The 25,495-nt window shown below is 42.9% G+C and overlaps 1 protein-coding gene and 1 gene segment (V, D, J or C); both read left to right on the forward strand.

The window, feature by feature from the left end:
* Window positions 1-25,495, forward strand: part of LOC146813330 (T cell receptor beta constant 2-like) — a 934,578-nt gene that overhangs the window by 420,290 nt on the left and 488,793 nt on the right.
* On the forward strand, window positions 18,745-24,784 carry LOC146813337 (trypsin-like). Its single transcript, XM_085620149.1, has 5 exons — window positions 18,745-18,840; window positions 19,317-19,476; window positions 20,192-20,445; window positions 23,073-23,209; window positions 24,544-24,784. The coding sequence occupies exons 1-5, from the start codon at window positions 18,801-18,803 to the stop codon at window positions 24,691-24,693; spliced, it is 741 nt and encodes a 246-aa protein (XP_085476275.1). The 5' UTR covers window positions 18,745-18,800; the 3' UTR covers window positions 24,694-24,784.

Raw genomic sequence — 25,495 nt, forward strand, 5'->3', positions numbered from 1 at the left:
TACTGAAATTCAACGGGTCCATCGTACCCCCTTTAATATACGTAAAAATTCTAAAGAAGGAGATAAGCCCAGGGCTGTGCTGGTTTTCTTTGGTAACTATATTTTGAGGCAATTTATCGCAGAAAAAGCTAGACCAGACTCCAAAAGAAGCAGCGAAGGGGTCTCTTTCTTTGTCCGTCCTGATTTCTGCCATACGACAGTGGAGCGTAGGTGGAGGCTGAGAGGGATGATAAGATTATTTCAGGATAAAAATATTCAAGCTTTTTTGATAAACCCGGCTCAGCTGAAAATAATTAATGCAGGGAAGACGATCTTTTTTGCCTCAGAAATCAAGGCAAAAGAGTACCTGGACTCTCTTGACAAAACGGAACCATCGGTTAAGTAGTTGGGGGGGTATATATCCTAGTTTGTTTTCTTTATCCGCCTTGTCAAAATGAGGTGAGGGGGAATAGACTATTAATAGTCTATCGATATTATGTTGGCTACAATAATGGTTGTGCCTCGATTGTATTTAAGATCATCTTTTGGCCTTAATAGAGAGCCATCACTGCAAATCATGCGCACCATCCTAAGCACAGACTAGGTCTGAGCGCTTCTCAGGAGGGGGGGTGGCATGGGGAGAGGGAGGGTGGGCTGGGTAAGGGTGGGGGGCTAACAAAATGTGGAAAAACTAGATGCAGTATGGTGTTTGTAGAAGAAGAAGAAAAAATTGGTTATTTTTGTAGGCAGTTCATGATGATTAAAATAAGTGCTAAATCGCCAATGGGTCAGACGGTTTTTGTTATTTGTTTATATTTTAGGGATGGCAGGCATTAAAATATGCTCAGTTAATATAGGGGGGCTGAATGATTGGAGGAAGCGTAATAAATTGGCACAGTTTGTGAAGTATAATAACTTTGACGTTTTATGTTTACAAGAAACCCATCTCCCCTGGGCTCGAAGGAGTCTTATGCATATAAATGGTTTTGAGCTGTTAGCTTGTACAACTCAATGATCAACAATCAGAGGGGTCGCTGTCTTAGCCAGGACCTCTATTGGTGGTGTTCGACGAACTAAAACCGATGGTAGTGGGAGATGGCTATTGGCAGAGATGGTAAAAGGTTTTACATTGTGTGTTGTTTATGGCTCAAATTGTGACGACCCTGAGATCTTTGATTTTCTAGAAATGGAGCTGGTAAATTGGCCAACTCCTATAATATTTTGTGGGGATTTGAATATCATGGCTGATTGGGCTAGCAACATTGCTTATTCTGGACGAAAACCGAGAGTTTTTAAGGCTATAAAAGCTCTTATCAGCTCACATGGGCTGATGGATGTATGGGGTGTTAAGGAACCTTTAAAATCTGGTTTTACATATTTTTCAAACCCGTTTCAAAAATATTCAAAACTGGATTTTTTTTTATATCTTCCTCAGAAATTAACAGGGTAGAAATTTTTAAACTTCCGAAGTTTTTGTCGGATCATAACCCTTTGGTATTGTTAGTACAAATGGTAGGAGTACCAAAGAATCGGACAAGATGGACGTTTGAAAGGAGGTTGCTAGCGGATAATCGTTTCGTCGGTCATATTAGAAAATGGGTGGTCGATTTTTTCGATGCTAATAGATACAGTGCATCACGGAATGGAGTATGGGAGGCATTCAAAGCTGCTTTTAGAGGCGAAACGATAAGTTTTTCCGTAAGGCTGAGAAAAGAGGATAGGAGTAAGGTTGAGAAATGTGTGAAGAATTTGTCTGTTGCAGAGGAACAACATACCTCTGACATTGCTCAAAGCCGGGTTAGTAATGATAGCTATAGGTCATTATTGGTTGCTAGAGCTGAATTACAGAAGGAGGTTACACAGAGAGCAATGTTTGAATACCAATCATCTAGGGCTAAACGGTATGAAACGGGCGAACAGGCAGGCAGAATTTTAGCTTTACAAATTCGGCAGGGGAAGGCAAAAAACACCATCTCTAAGATGGAAGAAAATGGGATAGAATATTCTGAGCCCTTAGATATCCTCCAGGTTTTTAAGAATTTTTATCAAAATTTATATGCAGAGGCTACATTAAATGAACCTCAGAGTGAGGAGATTGTTGACAACGGCCCTCGTCTAGGAGATACCTCTAGAGAAGAGTTAGAGAAAGCTATCTCCGGGAGTGAAATAGCGGAAGCCCTGTGCGAGACAGCCCTCGGCAAGGCAGCAGGTCCCGATGGCATCCCCTTGGAGGTCTATAAATGTTTTGAGGCAGAGATTACTCCGTTTCTTAATGAACTTTTTAATGGGATAATGGGTACAGGAGTGGTCCCGGAATCATGGAAGGAAACTAATATAGTGGTTTTCCATAAGAAGGGGAAACCTAGTGAGAAGCCGGGCTCTTATCGCCCAATCTCGTTAATTAATACAGACACAAAGCTATATTCCAAAATATGGGCTAAGAGGCTGGGCAGGGTCATAGGAGATCTCGTCTCCCCATGGCAGCATGGTTTTGTACCCGGGCGTGGTACTACAGACCACATCAGGAGGGCAATAGCTCTATTTGATATTCAGTCTGCAGTGGGGGGAGAGATGGCCATGATCCTGCTCGATGCCGAGAAAGCCTTTGACCGTGTCGGGTGGAAGTTCCTTTGGCAGATTTTAATCGGTAGGGGCTTCGGCAAGAATTGTATCACCGCTCTGAGGGCAATGTATGTTGATCCAGTCGCTCGGATCGTGGTTATGGGTGAGTGTTCGGAGAAGATATTTATAAGTAGAGGTACGCGCCAAGGTTGTCCTTGCTCCCCTATCCTTTTTGCTCTCTATATTGACCCCTTGATTCGGGAGATTTTAGCAAGCCCCCTGATAAAACCAGTGACATACAATGGATATGAAAATAAAATTATGGCATATGCCGATGATCTGGCTGTGATCACTATTAATCCGCAACAGGCACTTGGGGTTCTGGTTCAGTTGGCCAAGGTATTTGGTAATAAATCTGGTTATCTGTTAAATGAATCAAAAACTCAAATTATCTGTACGGCAAATATAGATAAAGCTGACTCTATGTATATGGACTCCGCAACCTATTTGGGAGTTAGAATTAATGCATCAGTCAATAGAATCACAGAGGAGAACTTCATCCCACTTGGAAAAACGATTGAAACAGATCTGAAAAGAATTGATGTTTTACATCTATCATTGATTGGGAGGGTGAACGTCCTCAAAATGACAATGTTCCCAAAAATATTATATCTTTTCCGAGCTATACCCCTGTTAGTTGAGGAAAAAATTATTAAGCACCTAGAATCAATATTCATTAGATTTGTTTGGCAGTATGGGAAAATAAGACGTTCCACAAACCTATTGTCACTTCCGCGGGATAGGGGGGAGCTCACCTTGCCTAATTTAAGACTCTATCATTGGTCTTGCCTGCTGGCGGAAATGTTCATTCTTTTTCGGTCTACACAACCTTATAATCTAAGGAATGGAGATACACAGACCCCACCATCCATTTACGAGTTATTAGTTGGAAGGAAAGCTTATGGTCTCCTGTTGTGTGAGGTTGAGCGTAGATATTATAAAAGACCCCGTTTTAAGATATTGGAAGGAGTATGGGGACTTTGGAGAGCTATATCTAGTTTCTTTAAAATTCCCAAAATTCATGCATATCTCCATCTTAGTAACTCTAGCTTATTTCAGGGGAGGGGTTTAGATAGGAATCTCTGGATTTGGCAGGAGCATGGAATTAGGACACTAGGAGACCTGGTGGGTGAAGATGGGATGAGTGGCTTTGATGCTCTCCAGAGTAGAGCTGATATCCCTTCAAGCCACTGGCTTTTTTACGTCCAACTGGTCAGTGTTATTAAAGCTTTAAGAATTAGGTGGCCAATGGTTTCAAAAGTCCCTCTGATCGACATGCTGGTAAAAGGGGGCATAAGAATCAAAATAATCTATATGACTTTGCTGGGTGAAATCCAAGATGATATAGAAAAAACGGAGAATAGTCTAGTACGGAAATTAGGAAATCCCGATGTGGATTTGGATATCGCACTTTATATGAATAAAAAAATATTTCGTTCTACGAATTTGATGGCCCAGCATTATAAGACTTTGTTTGATTTGTATTTTACCCCCGCAAAGCTTTTTATGTGGGGGGTTAAAGCTGACGATAAGTGCCCAAAATGTAATGTGGCTCAAGCAGATTCGCTACATATGTTTTATAACTGTGGTTCGCTATCAGCTATTCAGGGAGAGATAGGTAAATTCTGGGTGGAGGTATTAGGCCGGAGGATAGAATTTTCATCTTCTCTGATGATAATCGGTATAGATAACAGATTAAGACTTGGGAAAGCTGAGGAAGCTCTGGTCTTCATATCTGTAGCAGTACTTCGGATATTAATCACCTCAGGCTGGAAGGATATAAATGCCCCCTCTTTTCAGTCATGGCTATCTAGATTATTGGGCATCTATAACATTGAGATAGCTCTCTATGCCCAGAAAGGGAAGAAAAAACAGGACTTTGGAAAAATTATTTGGTCCCCTATCTCTGATTGGATCGCTGGAAGACCAAGAGATTGATGTATACTGAATTGTATTGTTATTTTCTTTTTTTTTTTTTTTCTTTTCTGTTTTGACATGTTTTATCTGGATATTGTCTCTTTGAAGATGTAGCATAAGCTTATATGCTGGTAATATTTGTTTCTGTCTATTGTATTTTGTAACACTCTACTGCATCAATAAAAATAAATTAAAAAAAAAAAAAAAAAGCACTATCTAGAATGCACCATTTTAATGTGAAGTATGCACATCTGTAGCAGGTTTACTACAAAAAAAGAATGGGATGGAGAGTTAAGACTTCTACAACTATTATAAGGTCACAGGAGGACTTATGGACTAAATCATGCCCTGTAGAGCCATGCGTGAAGGGAAACCTCTATAAAAATAGAGAGTACTTGGGCTCCATTGCTCCCTGTATGTAAACACTGCAGTTCTAGATCTCTACACAGCTGGCTATAAAACAAATGCCATCCTGCCACTCTACACAAAGTCCTGATTAACCTCAAAGAGAATTGACAAGCATGGAGAACCCAAAGGGAGCTAAGAGGTAACAAAACCTCACATCACCTTGCCTCCTAGGAGTCCAGCTACAAATTAAGGGGCAAATTTATCAAAATATCACACAATGCAGTGCAGTGCCTCAAGACACCTTTCTGCACTATAATATGAGACAGGGAGAGGGCAGGAATGTGCCATATTTAACATTATATGGCACATTCCTTTCCGCTCCTTGCACAAGCGCACTATGTGCTGCGTAGAGCGAACGCAGGCACACTTGCACCATGATGCAAGGGTGCCTGAATAGCAGGCAGTATTGTTTTTGTGCAGGAAGGGACGCCTTCTTGCACAAAAAAATCCTCTGAGGCTTTTTGCTTTTTCCATGTGTGCAGCAGAATGCAGCACATGTGGAAAAAGAAAAAAGTGAAGAGAAATAAACATATTTCTCCTCATTGCACCTCTCCCGGGAAGACGTAACATTTTGAAGACCCAGGTCTACCACTCATGGTAAATTTAGGAATGTGCCAAAATCCATCTGTGGATGCATGGGAACATCCTCTGGGGCAGAGTAATACAAGGCAGCAACACAACTTGCACTGCCTTGCATCACCCCAGATTTACCAAGCCAGGCAGGGCGATGTGAGGTGGCCTTGCTTGGCTCGGTAAACCAAATTGTAGATTTTGCATCGCCCTTTGTCCCCTTGCATGGCGCAATGGCAACGCAAAACCTTTGATGAATCCGCCCCTGAATCTGTAACCACTTATGGGAGATTGGCAGTGATGAATGAGTGATGGCTCACTGACAAAGGGACATTCTGGTCACCATTTCGGAATACAATGATCTAACCTGTCTTTCCACACAGGTGCTCTATGTGGGACTCTTCAGAAACTGAAAAATGGGCAAAAGAAAAAGCCTGACCCATGCCTGACAACATTCCTCAGAAGAACCCTAACACATAGCCTTCAGTGATTGCCTCTTCTGGGTCACAAGCCTCCAAATGAGGGTTGTCCAGCAACCCAACAGAGGCTGATCTTCGGCTTTGCTAATGTTTACTTTCATATGGATGCCTTACTGTTACCCTCATGCTTATCTTGCCTTGCCTATACATCCCCAAAACACACCCAGGAGAAAGTGATTGGCATCTTCGAAGCAGTAAAAGACCATTTGGAGAGTGCATTGCCGGTGATGGACGGGAGACCTACTGATAAACCAACTACCGTGGTCCTAATAAAGGCAGAACTGCTGTCTAACTTGCAAATCTTCAAATCTGAACTTCGCAAGAAACTTAAAGTCAACATATCCAAAGAACTAGACACTCTAAGGTCAAACCAGAGAGAAAATGTTGTGGTTCTGTAAACAGATATTGACTCAGTTGGGACTTGAATTGTGGAAGCAGAAGCTACATAGACTCACTCATGGAAAAGAACCTAACCTTAATGGACAAGTGCATGTCCCTTCACTCCCAAATTGATGTGATAATAATGAAAATCAATGTCCTTGAAAATTACTCCTGGAGGAATAATATACACATTTGAGGCCTCTGGGAAGGTGAGAGGGCACTGACGTCGAACATGTTATCTCTGGACTCATCACAGCATTAATTGCGGACACTCTCAGCACCATCAAGCTTGACAGGGAATATCCAGTGGGACAACAGAGAATGAAGGGGTGCAGCAAACTACATGGTATCCTTGTGAAACTACATAACTGCAAATGCAAAGAGCAGTTCTACAAAGCAGCTAGGTCAAAAGATTAGATTCAGCACAATGGCAAAACCTGCCTCTCTTTCAAGATATCACTCCAACAATTCTGCTTCACTGCCACCAGCTTGGACTGATCGCAAACCTTCTTCAACTTAATAAAATTAGATACCAAAGGCTCTGTCCTTTCAGCATCGCTTTCGACTACAACAACAGAAGTCACCATACTTCCAATTTTTGCATCGTGGCCTGTTTCTTGGGGATTGCGTTGGCCTAACCATTGACTTCCCACCTAAAGTCACCATTGCTGGGCTCTGAGGAGAATGCACAGAGCCCATCTTCTTGGAAGACACTGTAAACTAAATAGCAGTGAGGAACAAGGCAAAATAGGAGGGTGGTGAGATGCAAAAAGACAATAAAAATTATATTGGCTCAGACCCTGCGTCACCGTGACTCCTCCCCATGGGGCAACAACACTTGCAGTACATATGACCACTAGACCAGGCATCAGCAGAAAACTAGCAGCATGCTAACACATTACAACTCAGTGGCCATACGACCATACTGAGTTGCCATTCTCCGCCCGACAGTCATGGTGCACATACAACTCTACCACAGGGAAAAGGAAACCTGTCAACTTGAGGAGGAACCCTACGGCACCATGAGATTACACTAATTTATTTTATCTTAAATCTTGTTTTACTTATTCACATTGGGAAAATGGGAGAGGGTAATGAAGGGCATAAGGGAATAGAACATACTACAATTAGACCACACAGCGTTAAACCATATGATTTTTACAGTTAGGCTCAACCGCATTTAAAATATCACGGAGATCAATCTACAATTGTACCGCCTACATGTGAGGAGTTGGGCTTGAATGCAGACACATATACCAGATAAACTTATGGTCCACATACTCTCATTAAATTGTAAAGGACTAAACTAAATGCACTAAAATATGGCAGCTTATGAAGTAAGGGGAGCATGACATAATTGCACTACAACAAACACACCTCAAACATGGAGGAGAAACTAAATTTAAACACAAACACTACTTGCAAACATACTATCCTTCAGGAAATAGCAAACATAATCAGGTTCCTTGGTTTTCTGGAATAATCTTCCTTTTTCCTGCCTAGAAAGCCAAAGAGGTAGAGAGGGTAGTCCTTTATCTTAATGGGATTTTAGAGGGGACCTTACTCCCACTGCAGTGTTGTATGCTCCAAATACAGGGTAGGATGGCTTTATAAGTAAAACATTCAATACCCTCACTCACTTTGGTGAAGGGAACATCATATTTATTGCCAATGTTAATTCAGTTTAGAACCACAACATAGACAGAACTGACCCAGCTACTCCACACTCTGTAGGGTTCTCGTGTATACTTAAGAGCAAACCAAGGGAAACTGCCCAACATTATGTCTAGTGTGAGAACCACAGAGAGAAACAAGGTTATATGTTCTTTTCACACATACGCAGAAGATACTCTGGAATCCATTATATATTTTTGAACTCCCCTCTTTTACACTGAGGTCCTCAATCAGAAATAGGCAAAGTTTTGGTCTCAGAACATGACCTTGTTAATGTCACTGTAGAATGTTAGGGCTCCCATGTAGGAGGGCCTACTTTGACTCGCCTCCACCATATGAAACAGGAACACAACTATGTGAAGGAGGTAGTGTTAGATGACAGGAGAAAACTAACAAAGGAGGATGAGAAGCTCTTGGCCTTCCATTCTTATTCCTCACAAATCTTTAAGGTGAACTACCAACTGGACGTCGAGCAGAGTACTGACCTGGAATTGTGTCAACTTCCTAATTGCTGATTAGTAGGCTGAACTAGATGATCCAATATTAGAGGTGGAGGCTAAGGCAGTCATTAAAACTTTAAAAGACAACAAGGCTGTTGACCCAGATGATAACACACGGTGATTTTATAAAGTATTTGTCTCATTATTACTAACCCCTACATAACCAAGGTCAACAATTTGTTCGAGACAACTAAAGAAGTAACACTGCCAATTAATGAAGCCATAACTGCCCTAATACATAAGCTAGGGAAAGACCCGGCAGTGGTTGATAAGGGTACCACTCAGGTGCTGGCGCTCGTGTATCTATTGGCAGCCGATGACATGGTCATCCCCGAACTTCTAATCGACTGTGTCAGAGCCGCTGGCCCCCGGGCCGATAGTCAAGTGGGTCACCCCTTTCCTGAAGGACAGCGTCAAGTTGGTTTGCCTTTTCCCTTTCCACTCACCCAAAGTCCAACTGACATGTGAAGTGCCCCAGGGATCCTCTATTCAAACCCACCTGTTCAATTTTTACATATGCCCCCTTACCTACTCCAGGAAAAAGATGAAGACTAGAATTTAGAATTACACTGACATTATGCAATTAGTTTTGCTATCGATAATTCATCTGAAACTAAAGACACTTTTCAAAACACAGGGCTATTCATCCGCAATTGGATAAAGAGCAACTAACTCAAATTAAACTCTGATAAGACTGAGATCCTCATACCCAGTAGCAGGCATGACCTGTGGAACCCCACATTTTGGCCAACCAAGGGCACATCCCCCCAAATAAAAATCTCAGTCAGGAGCCTTGAAGTCCTCATAGATGAGAACTTGTCTCTCAAGTTCACTACGACCTTCATGGGGCCCCTTTCAGCACTGTGCACTGGTGGGTCTGAGAGCCCTTGACTGGGTCCAAAGCTTGGGGGGCCCCCAGACATGTACTTTGCAGGGGGGACCTCTCAAGTTTCGTTACGTCACTGCCTCAAGTAGGGGCTGTGATCTTATGCTGCTTTTTACTGCTTTGCAAAATCAGAAAGATAGGCAAAGTTCTTTCTCCTGAAGCTTTTATCCAGGTTGTCATCGCATTAGTTAGCATGGTGATTGACTATATGAATTCTCTCTAGCGAGGGATACCTGAAGGACTCAATCATAGGTTGCAATTGGCTCAGAACAAAGCAGCCAGGTTCATCTATCGACAGCCCAGGAGATGTCACATCACCCCCCTGATGAGGCAACTACACTTGCTGCTGGTGAAACAGCGATTGTTATTCAATACTGGCTGCATAATTTTTAAATCTCTGTGTGGCAGCAGCCCAGCTTCCATTTCAGTTCGCATTCACAAGTACACTCCCTCCCACAACCTGAGATGTGCTCACCAGAACCCTTTCACCATTCTCACATTTAAGAAGATAACATTTGGGTGGGTCCATCTTCTCTGTATTTGTGAGAAGTTGGACTGGTATATGCTGGTCACTAGTTATAGTGGCCACCTTGCACCAGTCCAATTCGACTCTTATGGTAGATAGGTTTAAGACAACCTTTTAAAGAAAGCTATCCTAGTGGTAGCTGTGGAGAGCAGCCTTCAGGCTAAGTCTCTGAGGAAAGTAAAGCAGCTTGTTTTACCTGATAATCTCTTGAATCACTAAATGAAAGGACACCACACAGGTATATATATAAAATATATATGTATTTATTACTAGACACACTCTACTAATCTCTTTATGAGATTAGAAGTCAAGGACATATGCACAAATCAATATTTCACAACAAATTAAGCACTTACATGGCTGGGGCCCTAGGGGCATACCAGACCATATACTAAAAAAGAGGTATAAGAAGAACGATTTGAGAAGGGAGAAGGTCTAAGGTATTCAGAAGCTCTGGGGCCTCACTAATACACCCAAGGCAGGTAAGTAAAGGACCCATGGGAGACGCATGCAGTGTGAGAACACAGCCGTGGATCCCAATAGACTTCAATGGATCAAGTTACGGTTGGAATTTTAAAGTTTTAGGATACTTCAGGAGAATCTACAAGCAAGTCACTTACAGGGTAAGTAATTCTAGAGCCAACACGCACAGGAGCACTGGAGTACTCGAGTTACCTCACCCAGGGAAGCCGGGTGCATAGGTGTCTTTTGGTGTCTGGTCGCAGCGTCATTTTCAATGGGAGCCAAAGAAGACTTGCTGCTTGTGAAGACAGAAGAAGTGTCCGGTGGAATCCAAGGCTGGATTCTGAAGAAAGAAGACCTGAAAGCAGTGGAGACAGCGTTCAAAATCACTTGCCAGTGACGCGGGGTCAGGAAGCAGGATGGACACAGATGTCGGGTGATTTCAGATGATCACGGGTGTCTTGACTCTTCAGCCACAAGGTCCAGGAGGCGCCCACGAAGTTTGCAGCTTACTGAGGTGTCGGCAACTGGATTGGAGTCAACAAGCCTTGGCAACAGCAAGCCTCGTGGAAAGTGAAGAAAGTCAGCGGTGCAGACCAGCAAGGTCTGAAAGACTCACCCAGAAACGGTAAGTCAGGGCAGGCCTGGAGCAATTAGAGGAGCCCTTTGGTTCTGTGGAAAAGTCTTCAGGGGACCTACAAGCCAACTGGCAAGGGATTGTGAAGACGCCTCATGAGGATTCACTTCACTGGAGCCCACGGTCACTCGGGATGAGGTAGGCCTCTGAGTTTCGAGGGAAATCCTGCTGGAGGCTTGGACCACATGTGGTCTAATGCACAAGTTTGTAAAATGTCGTGAAGGGGTTGCACTTGACAATAGTGCACGGTACCCGGGTATTGCTGTTCCTCGTCACTCGTGGGGTCCACTCGCCGCTGCTTCACTGAGGACTCACGATGGCCTTCGAGAAGTCAGGAAATCTACTTCCGGGGCTGCAGAGACTTCGGACTCTGGCGGGAGTGGGACCGTTGATGCAAGGTTTTGGTGCCTGCCAAGCAGGGGAGTCACTCCTTGACTCCAAGGGAGATTCTTCAGTCTTCCAAAGGTAGTGGAACATCGAAGATCCAGGATTCTTCTTCCAGAGCGTCATCCAGGGATATCTAGTTTGCAATGGCAAGGGTTCCCTAACTTATACTACAAGGAAGGGAGGGACTAGCTCTATGACCACTCCTATGGGAGGGTCAGGGAAGTGGGTGGCTACACCCACTTCCCTTTGACCAGTTTGGCACCAGAGAGGGGCTGGTAGCCCCTGAACCGGTTTGAGCTGGCATATGCACAGAGGAGCCTACTGCTCCCCCAGTGCAGGACTTCAAAGCACTCTAGGAGTGCACCCACCCAGACCCAATACACTAAATCCTGTCTGGAAGGTGGTTACACCTCCCTGTGACAGGATGCCTATTGTTGGGCCTCCTCCACTGCGTGTTTCGGTCAGCAGCAGGAGGGCAGCCCAGTGTCTGTGCTGGTGGCATCCATTTTGTGATGCCAGGACTCTTCAGTATTCTACCATGTTTCCACAGTGGGTACATGTCTATCCCTCTAGAAGGGTGGGATCATACTCCCACACCAGTTACTGGTGTGGGGGGTATGATTCCAAAGCATTTGACACCAAACACAGCATGTTTTGATGCAGCCATCCCAGAGTTAGCATTTACCGCGAGATAATAATGCACTTAAGAGTATATGGTTGAACCGCATCCACAAACAGCCACAGAGAATAGACTCTGCCAGCTGCAGAGGGGCCCTGCTCAGGCAGATACACCCCCTCACATGGAAACCAAGCACCCTGCCCTAAAGATTGATAGGGCCTGCCTTAGGGGTGACTGATAGGTTTACATGTGTGTGTGTAAGGTGAGATATAGGGAACCTATACCTCAGTGAGGAGCACTAACACTACCTCACCCAGGCTGCAGTAGCAGGCCTGTGGTGTCAGATTTAGTCTGCTTCCCAGGGGTTGCATAATACATGCTTCAGCCCCTGGTAGGCCTGTGAAGCACCTATACACTTGGTACCTAAGGTACCATATACTAGGGGCTCATAAAGTACCACAGTATCCAATCACTAGTGCATCTAATATGCACTCCAAGTTTTTTAGAGAGAACAGACAGGCTGGGGCCCTGATTAGCAGGGTCCCAGCCAGACTATAGTCAGAAACCAGTGTAAACATCAGAAAAAAAGTGGGGGCAACATAAGTGCAGATCCTACTCTCCTACAGTGTTCATCCCTGGTATTCGGAACTCCCTTCCATTGGCAATCCTATCGACCCACCTGTTATACCAGATTCAGACAAAGCCTAAAAACCTGGCTTTTCTAACAGGCTTATGTCTAATTCATGAACAGTGGGCATTGGTTTATTTACACCAGTGCCAAGGAAACATCTGGGGTACGTACACTCTACAAGTACCAATAACATAAAAACCCGGGGAAATGCACATTACATCATATGGCCCTATTGCAATATTAAATGTAGATGTAAAAATCTTCACTAGAATTGGTGTTCTAACTTGAGCCCTTCAGGTGAGGGTCCCCTAAATGTGGGTGTTTCAACACATTACATTCTTGGGGGTCAATATATCACTGAACCTATCAGATCTTTATAAGATTAATTTCTTTATTCTCTTGACAGAGATTTGTGGTGACCTACAGAAGTGGGAAGCCCTACCAGTTTCATGGTTGCGCAGTATAACAGCTCCTAAAATGAACGTTTTGCTGAGACTCTTTTACCTGGTTCATGCCATACTCATATGCCTTCTGGTACTTTTCTCTCAACACTTTATACTACCTGTCCCTTAAATATATCTGGAAGGGGCAGACCATGTGTATCCTACTAGATACTTTGTAGCCCAAGGGAAAAGAGAGATCTGGCACTCCCCGCCGTTAGCATCCACTACACAGCATTCCAACATTGTGTTCTAGTAGACCAGAGTGTGAGAGCTTTTGAAAACAGATGGGTCCAAATGAATAGAGCCTTGGCAAGCCCTTCAGGTGGGATTTGGTGTAGGAACCTATTGGTGAGAGGCCACCTAACCTCTGCTTAAAAACCCCAATGTATAAAACCCTTGAGATATGGGACAAAGCTTATAGGAAATTATGTTTGACCCCATACCTCTCCCCATACACCCCTGTTCACTTTAACAGGGCCATTACACCTGTGCTGAAACCTGGCCAACTTGATGCAGGAGTGGGGGAGGTTGCCTACTGGTGAGAGATGTGTACGACAATGGCATCATCAAATTATTTATTGGCTTCAAACTGAATTTTAAATTAGAAAAATCAGAGAGACTGCAATATGCATAACTACGACATTGAGAGTCCCACTCAACCATAAATGAAGCAGGTATGTGCAACTTAACCCAAATAGAACAATTTTTCAAATTAACTAGTTCAAAAAAGGTGTAATATAAACATTATATCAACTTATTCTCATCGCAACACTTTCAACTAAACAGCCACACACCGCGAAAAGGGCCATTTTGGTACAACACAATCTCATGGATTAACAGTGGTGGGATGTCTGGAAAAACATAAATAAGAACTCCCACTACTCACTGGACAAAGAGGCACACTGCAAGCTACTCTATGACTGCTGCATGCACCCGGCCAAGCTACATACATATTATCATACAGTCAGTTCCTTCTGTTATAGGTTATATGGAGATGTGGGCAATCACCTCATATTTGGTGGTCCTGCTCCAAGATTCAATTATATTGGAAAGAGGTGTTGATTAGGATGGGACATTTCTTGGGACAAGGCAACAAGTTGCTTACCTGGAGCTGTCTGGGAGCTGCAAAAACAGCAATTGCGGCTTCCTGGATAAAGAAGGTAGCTCCCGATATTCGATAATGGCACTTTCACGTCTTTAACCTCCTTGCGATGGAAAGACTAACCCGCAACATGGGGTACAGTTCTTAAGACTAAACAAGCCTATAGGAACCCCTGTTGAACTATTTGATGGATGCTCCCCTTCATGGGCATACACACTGCCACTTAGAATACTGAATTTATTTTGAGTATTTTGCTAATTCAGATGAAATTTAAATACGATTTCCTCTGCATATTATCCTTTTACTGAGTCAGTATTTAACCTGTAAGTTTAGTACAGCTATGTTGATTTTGCTAACCTAATGTGGACACTAACCTTCATGTCAGAGGTTCTTCCCTACAAAAGGGGAGGGGGTGGGGTTGGGTGGGACAGGGTTTCCACTGTTTCTTCTATGTTCTCCTTTTTCTATTTTCAATATTATACTTTATAGTTCTAACAAAATGTAAAAGAAATGCTACAAATTTTGATGACAGATTGGGAATGGTGCACAACTTAAGCACAAATATGGTCATGTATGTATGGTATATTTATTTGGCACATAAATAAAAAATTTTGATTATTACCAATGTATAATAGTGTCCAACAGATGTCTGAGCTCTCTTGAATCCATTGGGAGTTCAGTTCTGTTGGAAGGTGGATTATTAGTAGGAGTGAGTATGCACGTAACACACGCAATAAACCCCACCAACGCAATATAAGGTCCAAACAAGGTCTCAATAAATTATTCCCTTGCTCAATCCTTGGTAGCTGGCAATGTGCAGACAGGCTTAACTTAGGAGACAGGTATGTAAGGCATTTAAAATCACAAATACAGTAAATAAATTCGGCACAACATACGATACAAATCCAACACCAATTAATAACAATAGGAAATATTTTTACCTTTAAAATTACATAAAAATGACAAAAATCAAAGGTAGGGAACCGGAGATATGAATTTGTAAAGAATAAGCACTTTCTAGCGCTTAAAAAACAATAGTGCCAAATTGAGAGATCTGATCACACTTGACCATGACAAAGTCAAAGTTGGAGGCTGACTCTGATGGAATCCTGGTAGGAAGTGGGAGGCTTTGAACAAAATGTTACCTTCGCACTTATAAACTTTTCTGGGAGATTTTGTCTCAACGTCAAGAGGGCCTCTCCAGCAGGCCAGGTTCGCAGCAGCTATGTCAGTTTAGTTCAGCAGGAACCACCTGTCAACCCCTGGAAGTCTTGAGCTCTGGAGCTTTCAGCAGGAGAAACCTGAAATCCAGGCCGGTCATGGTTCGTAGTAATTGGTTCAACTTTCGACATCACCTTACGGAGCTTTTTCCAAAAGTTGGCCCAGACCTCTCCATACTCCTGGAACTTCTTCCTGATGTTCCTCTTGACAGATTGAAGTGTCCAAAACACAAACCCAAGGTTACAGAGTCTACGTGTTTCCCCTCAGAAGTTTGGACTGCAGTTCCCACAATGCACATGGTGAAATCTTTTAGAGTTCAACTGAAGGGGGTCAGTTGTATTCTTCTTGCTGGGGATGATGCAGGTGAAGCTCTTTTAGTCTGTTGTTTTCAGGGAGTCCACTCCTCTTTTTGAAGCATCACCAAGTCTTTAGGGCTGTAGTTCCTTAGTGTGCAGCAGGGGCAGTCACCCAAAGTGCAGTCCTCTTGGTGCATATACTTTATTGCAGTATTCCCATGTTAGCCTATGAAACTAAAATGTTTCAATGGGGAAAAACACATTGGTAGTTGTTCCCTCACCAGGGCACATAAAACATCTTTTAAAATGTTCCTTCTTATTTTTACATGGCACCCTACCCTGGGGGCACCTAGGGTAGATCTTAGGGGTGATTTTTATGTAAAACTAAGGTTGTTTAATACTTTGGAAGTACCTTTAAATTCAAAGTAGAATTTGCATATAATTTCAATTTAAAAACAGCTTGCAAAGCAGGGCTGACTTTTCAAATGACAGCAGGCAACACAGCAGTGAACACACTTAAGTGCATTAAATCTGTTGGGCATCTAAACATACATGCCCTACCATATACTAGGGACTTACAGGTAGACTGTTAGTAAACATTTGTAATTGCACCTAATTATCATATACCCTTTAATCAGAGCACTGGCCCTGGAGATGTTAGCAGAGCCCAGGGCACAGTCAGAGTTAGTTACCACCAGTACCAGTCAAACAAAATATGAGGGATCAGGGCCAAAAAGGATGATTTTCTCATAAGTCAAAAGAAAAGTGTCACCTGCCAATGTAATACAAAGAACTACATCCTTTCTACCAAGAATTAACACCATGACAGGGCCAGCATTGTGCCAGAAGTTGGTATCATTATCCCATGCATCTTCACAGTATACAACCAATTACCATGATGAAGCAGGGTCTGCATTAAACCGGGCATCGATACCACCATGCATGCATACCAATATTATATCAAGAATTACAATAGCTATGACAAGTATTATTACCTGCTGCCCAATTTCTGAACCCCTTACCATAGGTACCATCTATAGTGTAACCTCCAGAAAGGAGCGCCTGGCAGCAAAGGATGTCATTAATGGTGGCCCTGTTGAGCATGGTGGCATGGTCTGCCGGTGAGTGCTTTTCAGTGGCCCAGCAGTGCTGATCACGAGCATGGGCATCTGTCTTGGCTTAGGAGGTAAGACATGTGCAGCCAGCTGGAGAACGGAACCATGGGTTTGTAAAGATCCAGCAGATGGTTGATAGTCCTCAGAAGAGATATGATCTAGTCATGATTGCTCATGTGTAAAGTAAAGTGTTAATTGACTTGGTGTTATGCCCACCAAAGGGAATCCAGAGAGGGACCAAGTGTGGAGATCATGGTGCCATTTCCAGGCTTATCAACTGCTCATAAGAGCACTGCACCTCCATCAAGGGCCACAGTATGGAGGGGGGGTTTGTGATGGTGCCTCAGGAGGCAGACTTGCCTTGAGACCCTTACGGGTGAGTAGCACGCTTCACAATTCCCTGATTTAATGATTGACAACTCCTTTGAATTGCAGAGCTCACCATCCATGGAGGCGAATAAAACCTGCATGGATTAGTTGTGGTCTAATGATATCTTTAAACTAGGACACTGCTCAGATGCAGTCAGACTTGCATGTCCACAGTGAATCTGAAACTAACACAATAAATATCAACCAGTCTTTCATCTAAAAGCAACTCAATAATATGCACTCAAGTGGCTTCTCCTCCTTGCTGCACCCTCTGCTATATCCCTAGGAGTTCTCACTGACCCCTTTGTCCTTCAAAGACACTATCAAGAAAAAGGTACGACTGGCATGGCTTAGCATACATTACCACATAAAAAAACATATTTACCCCCTTCTATCGACTTCTGGAGCATGGTCCAGACCCTTAGGTTACCACCGATCAAAGGAGAAAAGAAGGAACTCATTGGTCCCCTGGAGTCCTCACTGACATCAATCAAAGCAGGTCAACATGAAGCGACAGGGCCAATCACCAAACAAAGAATGTTTGAGCACATCCCCCTATCTTAAAAAGAACCTGCAGTGACTTCCTCTTTCTGCCAGAATCCTCTTGAAGGGTTGCTGAGTGGTCTATAAGGCACTCAAGTTGAGTAAACATGACTACTTTACTCAATGTGACCGGAGGTGCACACACGCCTAGGAGCCCATAATTTGCCAGTCTGGAAAACAAAACGCCCACAAAGCACACACACAGCAGCTTTCTCAGCATGTGGAACAATACCCTGAAATGAAACACTTGCTTCTCAAATAGTGCAATTCAGGAAAGCTCTCCCTTTTCACAGTGTCCTTTCATTATGGACAAATTTCAATCTCACTGTATATCTCTACAAAGCTATGTTCATTTTGTGTTAATTATGACCTGAGTTCTAATTGTAATTTGTATTTGTCTCTATTTTCTCCTGTGTTTGGTACTTTTCCTATTGCTATGTACAGCACTCTACTGCCATCTTGCCATAAAGATAACAACACACACTTGTCACAATTTACTCCGGAATCCATGTTCAATCTTCAATGCTCACCTCCCACACTTTTCTCAGTCATTGTGCTGCATGGCAGTAGGAAATTACTCACATGCCCACTAGTGTGTAATGTGCATTATACATTGGCCGGAATCAGAATGACACAACTCATGGCGTTCATAGATTCCGAGTAAAAATATCAGAGGCACTTTGTCGTGAAAATGATGCACTTAGAAGCCACCTACATTTCTTACATTTCAAACGCTTTCAACTGCTCCACTTGGTGTGGGGTGGAGCCTTTGTGCATTGAGTTGAATCTCAGAGAATTTGGCATATGGATTTTTGTGTAACATCAAGGACACCACCTCGGTGCGCAGCCAATCATTAACTTGTTCCAGAATGTTTCTTGATACCTTACATGGATTTACTTTCCATGACATCAAGAGCTGAATGCAGAAATGGAGTTATTCTTGGAAAGAAACAGATAAAACTCAGATTAGCTGGGTATAAATATCTGGATTCCCTTCAGAGGAGTCACCACTGCCAGGGCTGACAGGACCACCATGAAGTTCCTTCTGATCTGTGCCCTCCTGGGGGCTGCTGGTAGGTGCAGGGTGTGCACTCTTTATTAGTGATTGAAGGATCTTTCTTTTCAGAGTCACCAATTTTACTTCATCAGTTTAGGGACCAAAGGACATTCTCCATTGAAGCTTTCAGAAAACTGGCTCGGTGACATAGAGTGTCATGTTTGTTTCTCTAAAGGCACATTAATGAATTGAAAAGTTCATGTTAAACACATAAAAATACTGAGATGTGTGCTTTGTTAATGTTACTGCTACTAGCAATTTTTAGAAAAGTTTTGTGCTGCTGCAGTGTGGTATGCAGTTCCAGCAACTGTTACTGTGTATGTTTTCTGCAGTAATGTCACCAGAAGTGTTCCAATCTTAATGAAAAGCATTTTAGCATATATGTATACACACACACATGCACACACAAACACACACACACACAACTTTTGTTCATCTGTTTACTGGGCACCTGTATTGTGTAACCTGTGTAATTTCTTGCCTCTCTTTCAGCCGCTTTCCCCATTGATGATGATGATAAAATTGTTGGGGGCTACACTTGTGGGAAGAACGCGCTCCCCTACCAGGTGTCGCTGAATGTCGGCTACCATTTCTGTGGCGGGTCCCTCATCAACAGCCAATGGGTCGTGTCGGCTGCTCACTGCTACCAATCGTAAGTTCCCATTTGTTCCATAATGCAAAACTCAGCAGTCAAAGAGAAATTCAATTATTAATGACATTAATAAATTGCAACGGTTACCAAAGCATTACTTCTATGTTAACTTATTTTCAGGACTTATTCCCATTTGTCCAGAGATATGAATACAATTATTAGTGAATTAACCTTTCAATGATTTTACCACATGGCCGAAGAAGTGATAGTAAAAACAGATATTTATGGCAAACCTTTTTACTGCTGTGACATCACTGTTTCACAATTTCATCTCAATTGTTGCCACAACTAAAGAGGTCATGAGAAGTTTTTCTACTTGTGGGAATATGTGAGAATATATTTATGTTATTACAGTGTTAAGCAAGCCTTTTTCAATCATTAATTTATTGTATTGTATTGTGGGGTGGCAGAAGACTTGTATACTAACTTTGCAAACTCGAGCCAAGTTTGGGAACTTTATTCTAGTGAAGGCAGGCAACGTTTTTTGACTTGATGTGAAATCACCCACTCCACTGCAATTAACAGATTAGATTTCATAGAGCGAAGTTCTAATGGGTGGTTGTATAAGAGCAAGACAAACCATACACTGCTGGAAACATGTTTGTTGAACAATGAAAGAGAAAGGCATGCCTTTTTATCCCATAACTCATTTTAAACCAGTGCTTTATCCTAAAACCATGTCATGTTAAATCACGCATCTATCTTTGTGTTCCAGGCGTATCAATGTGAGACTTGGAGAGCACAACATTGCATCAAATGAAGGAACCGAACAGTTCATTGATTCCACCAAGGTCATCAGACACCCCAACTACAGCTCCAGGAACCTGGACAATGACATCATGCTGATCAAGCTGTCCAGAGCCGCGACTCTCAACAGCTACGTCAAGGCCGTCGCCCTCCCATCAGGCTGCGCTGCATCTGGAACCCAGTGTCTGATCTCAGGATGGGGCAACATGTCCGGCAGTGGCTGTAAGTAATCAACAAATATTGACACCGCAATAGGTTTGGCATTGAAGTCATTTTGTATGCCAATGTTAAGCATTATAAGTAGATAGCATGGGGATAGATATGTTTTTGTGTGGAAGCTAATAAATATAAATTATTGGAGTAGGTTAAAAGGTCAGGTGACAATTGTACTGTCAATTAAGACAAACAAGTAGATGAATGACTGCCCTCTACCCACTTGTGCTGCTGCTAGAGAAAAACACCATCAATGATCCCTTTATCTAAGACACTTTGATAACATTACAGTGCCATGTGTGTGCACCTGAAATTCAAGCTCAGGCAGCTGAATAAATAAACACAATGACCACAGCTTTGTGGAGGGGAAGCACTTTTTGTGGGAGCACACAACATCTGCCCAATAAAAACAGACCAATGAAAACATGCACTCCTGGCTCCCAACATGTGGGCGGGGCAAATCTCCTGGTGATTCAGGTTCTCACATAATTGTCTGGCGACAGCTCCCCTCTCAAACTAGACCCTAAAAACTGAAAGGACTTCTATCAGCAAGAACCAGGGACTTCAAACTGAGAGGGCAGCCTACCTGCAGCTGAAGAGAGAACAGCTGCAGTGAGATGAGGCAGATGATGAAGTTCTCCCAAGGCAAAGGAGTTCTTCTTGCTGCCTCCGCAGCTAAGAGGAGAGAGCACAGTTCTGGCCTTCTCCTGCTTCCTGTCCATGCCTCCATTGGTGGAGAATGGTCAGTGACTGTGGGCTGCTCTGTACACAATCTGGGTCTGATGGTTCAGTGGATTCATTGCAGGAATCTGTATTTGCTAGGTCACAGGTTCGAATCCCAGCAGGTCTACTTATCCTTTTGTCTTTCTGTGGTGGATAAAATCAGCACAGTTTAGTTGGGTAGGAATAAGCCCCTGTTATTTCAGTTGGTACCAAGATACCCCTGCTGGGGTGAATGTGCAGTTTACTAATAAAGATATTAGTCTATTACAGGCCGAAGATAAAATACAGATTACAGACTTTGAACTATGATACCATTATAATCTGCTTTCTTTATTGTTCCTGTCATTGCTCTGATAAGAGTAGGCTCTGATGTCATGAAATGGCAGTACTGAGACAGAACAAAACAGTGAAGGCTGCAATCATTATATTAAACTTAGGCATTGGTATTAACTCAGTGCTGCATTCTATTCCATCATTTTTACTTCATCTGTACCTTTACAGTGATAAGCCATATGCATGTCATGCTAGGTCCCATCACTAAAGGGGTGGTCTAGCACTAACTGGTCTAGCATTAACTGGCTAGTATTCTCTGAAGAAGAACACAAGCAACTCTGGGCTTTTTTAAGCCTTGTGTGGCCTTGATGAGAAGGAATGATGTGTATTACATAACAAGGGAACCCCAATCTTTGAATCTGGGCTGTTAGCTAGTTTTATGAAACAGAACAACTGTTCATGCAAGGCCAATAGGTTCTAGAACAGATAAATTATCTCAAACAAACGAAAAGTAGTCCAATAGCCTACGGAATGAGGCGCTTTTCTAAACATTTCTATGAAGGGACACACGTAAACATAATAAGGTGGCTCATTTATTTAACAATATTTACTTTATCATTACAAGCAGATGATAGATCTAGTGCTCACAAAATAGTTAAAAGGAACGTGATGTGGTGAGTTAAAGAAATAAAAAAAAAACACAGTGCATTGACAACAAGAGATAAACTCCTTACAACAAGTTTTTTAAGAATAAAGGAGTTAAGTTGTGAAAGGGTCGATGGCGTTTTGATCTCAATAATTAGAGATCTTCATCAGGACAGAGTTATGAGCATGTAGTATTCAAAAAGCCTGAAAAAGGTAAGACAATCCGTGGTAGGGCATGGCGTAGTAATTCGATGCTTATGGATATCAGTATAATCAGAGGGACCTCGTTGGTACAGTTTGATGAGCTCTGGGGTCAGAGGGCTTGATTTGGAAGGATACTCCGAGGCCTGAAGGCTAGTTTTGGCAGGAGAGGAGTCAAGTCCCTATGCAACTTAAAGCGAGACAAACACTGCAAAGTCGGTGTTCTAAAAGTTCATTTGTACCGCAAAGTCAGTACAGTGCATGGATGGGCAGGAGCTCCATCTGTCTCTGAAGAGAGCTGTGAGGAAGTAAAGCTTGATTCCTACTGCAAAGCCAGCTTGTGAACCATGGTCCTGATTTACAAAGATTTAGTGTAGAGCGGTGTCCCAAATCTTTTTGCTGCACTGCCAAATGCCAAATAGAAAAAGCAGGAATGCACCTGTCCTTTCAGCCAGTGCCAGTGCATATTTTGGTGCCTAGCACCAACCAGGCACACTTGCACCATGGTGAAAGCCTAGATCATTTGCCTTAGCCAATGCCTATTCTATTTGCCTTCTAAATTGTCTTCTGTTGCATGAATATTTTGAAATGTGTTTAACTCCAGCTAGAATGCAATTAGATGTTATTGTTAATTAATTTAAATAAAATCACAAATTGATACATCCACTCCTTAGCAATCTAAGAACTAAATGACAGAATTGAAAGCCCTTCAGCATGGCCTATTTTGTATCAGAATCACAGTTGCTTATTACCAATTGACAACATATGTGTCCTTGTTTTCCGCTTTTCCTCAGCAAACTACCCCAATGCCCTGCAGTGCCTGAATGCCCCAATCCTGACCACCAGCCAATGCACCAGCTCCTACCCAGGGCAGATCACCAACAACATGTTCTGCGCAGGATACCTTGAGGGCGGAAAGGACTCTTGCCAGGTATTTGACAGTCTAATGTGTTTCATACATATCATCTGCAGAATGCTTGGTTCTGTGAAAGAACTAAGGGCTCCATTACAATGGCAGGCGGACTTTGTCTGTCCGCCACCGTAACGGAAAACGGGACCGACCACCATCCCGGTCGCATCCCGCATTTATTACATTGTGGCGGGCGGTGCTGTAAGCAGTAGCCACCACAATGTAAAAGTAGCATGTTGTGCATTGGCATGCACAACGCCACCTTGGGCATGCCAATGAAGGGGGGTACCATAGGTACCCCCCAAGTGCAACCACCCACTCCCTCACCCCCACAGGTGCCCGCAACAGGCCCCCAAAGCCAATTACCATATGCCTTTCTATGGCGGAGCGTGCCTTTTCCGCCCGGCCGGCAATCCAACCGGTGGAAATGCGGCGGACGGACTTTGCATCCGCGGCGCTACCCCAGCCATAGTAATATGGCGGGGGGTAAATTGTGGTGTGATGTCATGCGGATTGCCAACGCCCGCCACCGTCAGCCAGGCGGTGGCGATCCGCACGACATATTAATGGGCCCCCAAGTTATTGGACAAAGGGTTAATAGATTATGAGAGACAGACCTACACAAAGGAGAGTTAATTAATAGCATACATTTACTCATATTTGGAGAGAACTAGAGTTATGGACATTTACCAGCAATTCACAACTCTGTAAAGTTTTTCGCAGATATTTGAGGGGTGGGAACTTGGGCATCTAAGGATGACTTGCTGATGGAAAAGGTTTAAGGTCACCACATGCTACCTATTGTACTATGATTATTTGAACATCTCTTGCGTCTAACAGCCTCAGAGTGCTTATTTCTAAACTTTAGATCTGCCACTCTCTATCCAGGTTCAAAATCCTATTCTGCTTCCTCTCATCCCTCTCTCCTGACTGATACCACATCACTCAGTGCTCAGAATTACATTGTAGACTGCAATGTTGAATGTGCAGTTTAAGTGCAGAATTTGTCCCACAACATCCAAATAAAATGAGTAAGCCAACATTTGTGATAGTTCAGTGCAGTGATATGTTTGTTCATTATGTACGAACTCTTTGTGTTATTTATAGAAATGCATTTCATAAAAAGGATTAATGATAAATGTAATTATGAACATGTCAAAACAAACATAAACAGATTTTTACCATTTCCGCAGGTATTCACGCATGTGGGGTGGTCCAGCTGCCATTTAATTATATGATGCGGATGGGAATGTGCTGCGAGGATGCACTTTATTGAGCAAAGCACTTTGTAATTACTTATAGGATTATATGTATACTTGTGGCTTCTCGACTGAACATTGCCTTCTGTCTTTCAGGGTGATTCCGGTGGCCCGGTGGTCTGCAATGGTCAGCTCCAGGGTGTGGTCTCCTGGGGCATCGGTTGCGCTCAGAGGAACTACCCAGGAGTTTACACCAAGGTCTGCAACTACGTCAACTGGATTCAGAGCACTGTTGCTTCAAACTAAGAACATTTCCTAGAAGTGATGACCAACCCCACACTCATTTCTTGATGTGACTCTGCACTGTTGTGGAGACAAAATAAATCATGGAACAAAATGTTGTGTTCATCTCTTTTGTGGAATGTGTTCTTTGGTCAATAGATTTCTGTATACTACTTGAGACGGCAAAGACAAATATACACAAAAATTCACACCCAAAAAATATTTTCTAACATGTTAGCATGAATGCATTTCTAATGAAGACACAGTCCATTCCTTTACTAAAAATATTACCTATTTACCATGCTTTAATATAGGGCCCAATATGATTTTTAAAATATTCACCACCTGCATTTAATTGTCATCAATGGCCTCTCATGTATCATGTAAATGTGGTGTTATTCCACTGTTGCACTTAAAACATGATGCCATTATCTTTCTGTGCTATTAAGGGAGGCAGCCATTTGTGAATGTTCCCATCGTGACTCTAAGCGGCTACTACAAGCCAAACTCCTAGACCTTGGCACATCTATGTCAGGGAATAAGTAACATCTGGTGCCTGGATTTCCTTATTTGGTTATGTCAAGAAAGTGTAACACAGGTGTCTGTGAAAAATACTAGTGTTGCTAACATCACTCATAGATACTGGAAAAACTCTTAAGCTAGACCTTGGTGGAGGTGGTTAACAAATGACTAAGAATCATCTCTGTCTGGGGATGTGTAGCTGTGCAAGCCGAAGAGCGCGTGATTGCCGAGGCGTCGAGGCGTCTTGTTGGTAGTGGTTATACAAAGCAGGCTGAAAAATAAATATTACAGATGTAAACAGGCC

The sequence above is a fragment of the Triturus cristatus genome, chromosome 7, assembly GCF_964204655.1.
Source record: "Triturus cristatus chromosome 7, aTriCri1.1, whole genome shotgun sequence".
Classification (NCBI taxonomy): domain Eukaryota; kingdom Metazoa; phylum Chordata; class Amphibia; order Caudata; family Salamandridae; genus Triturus; species Triturus cristatus.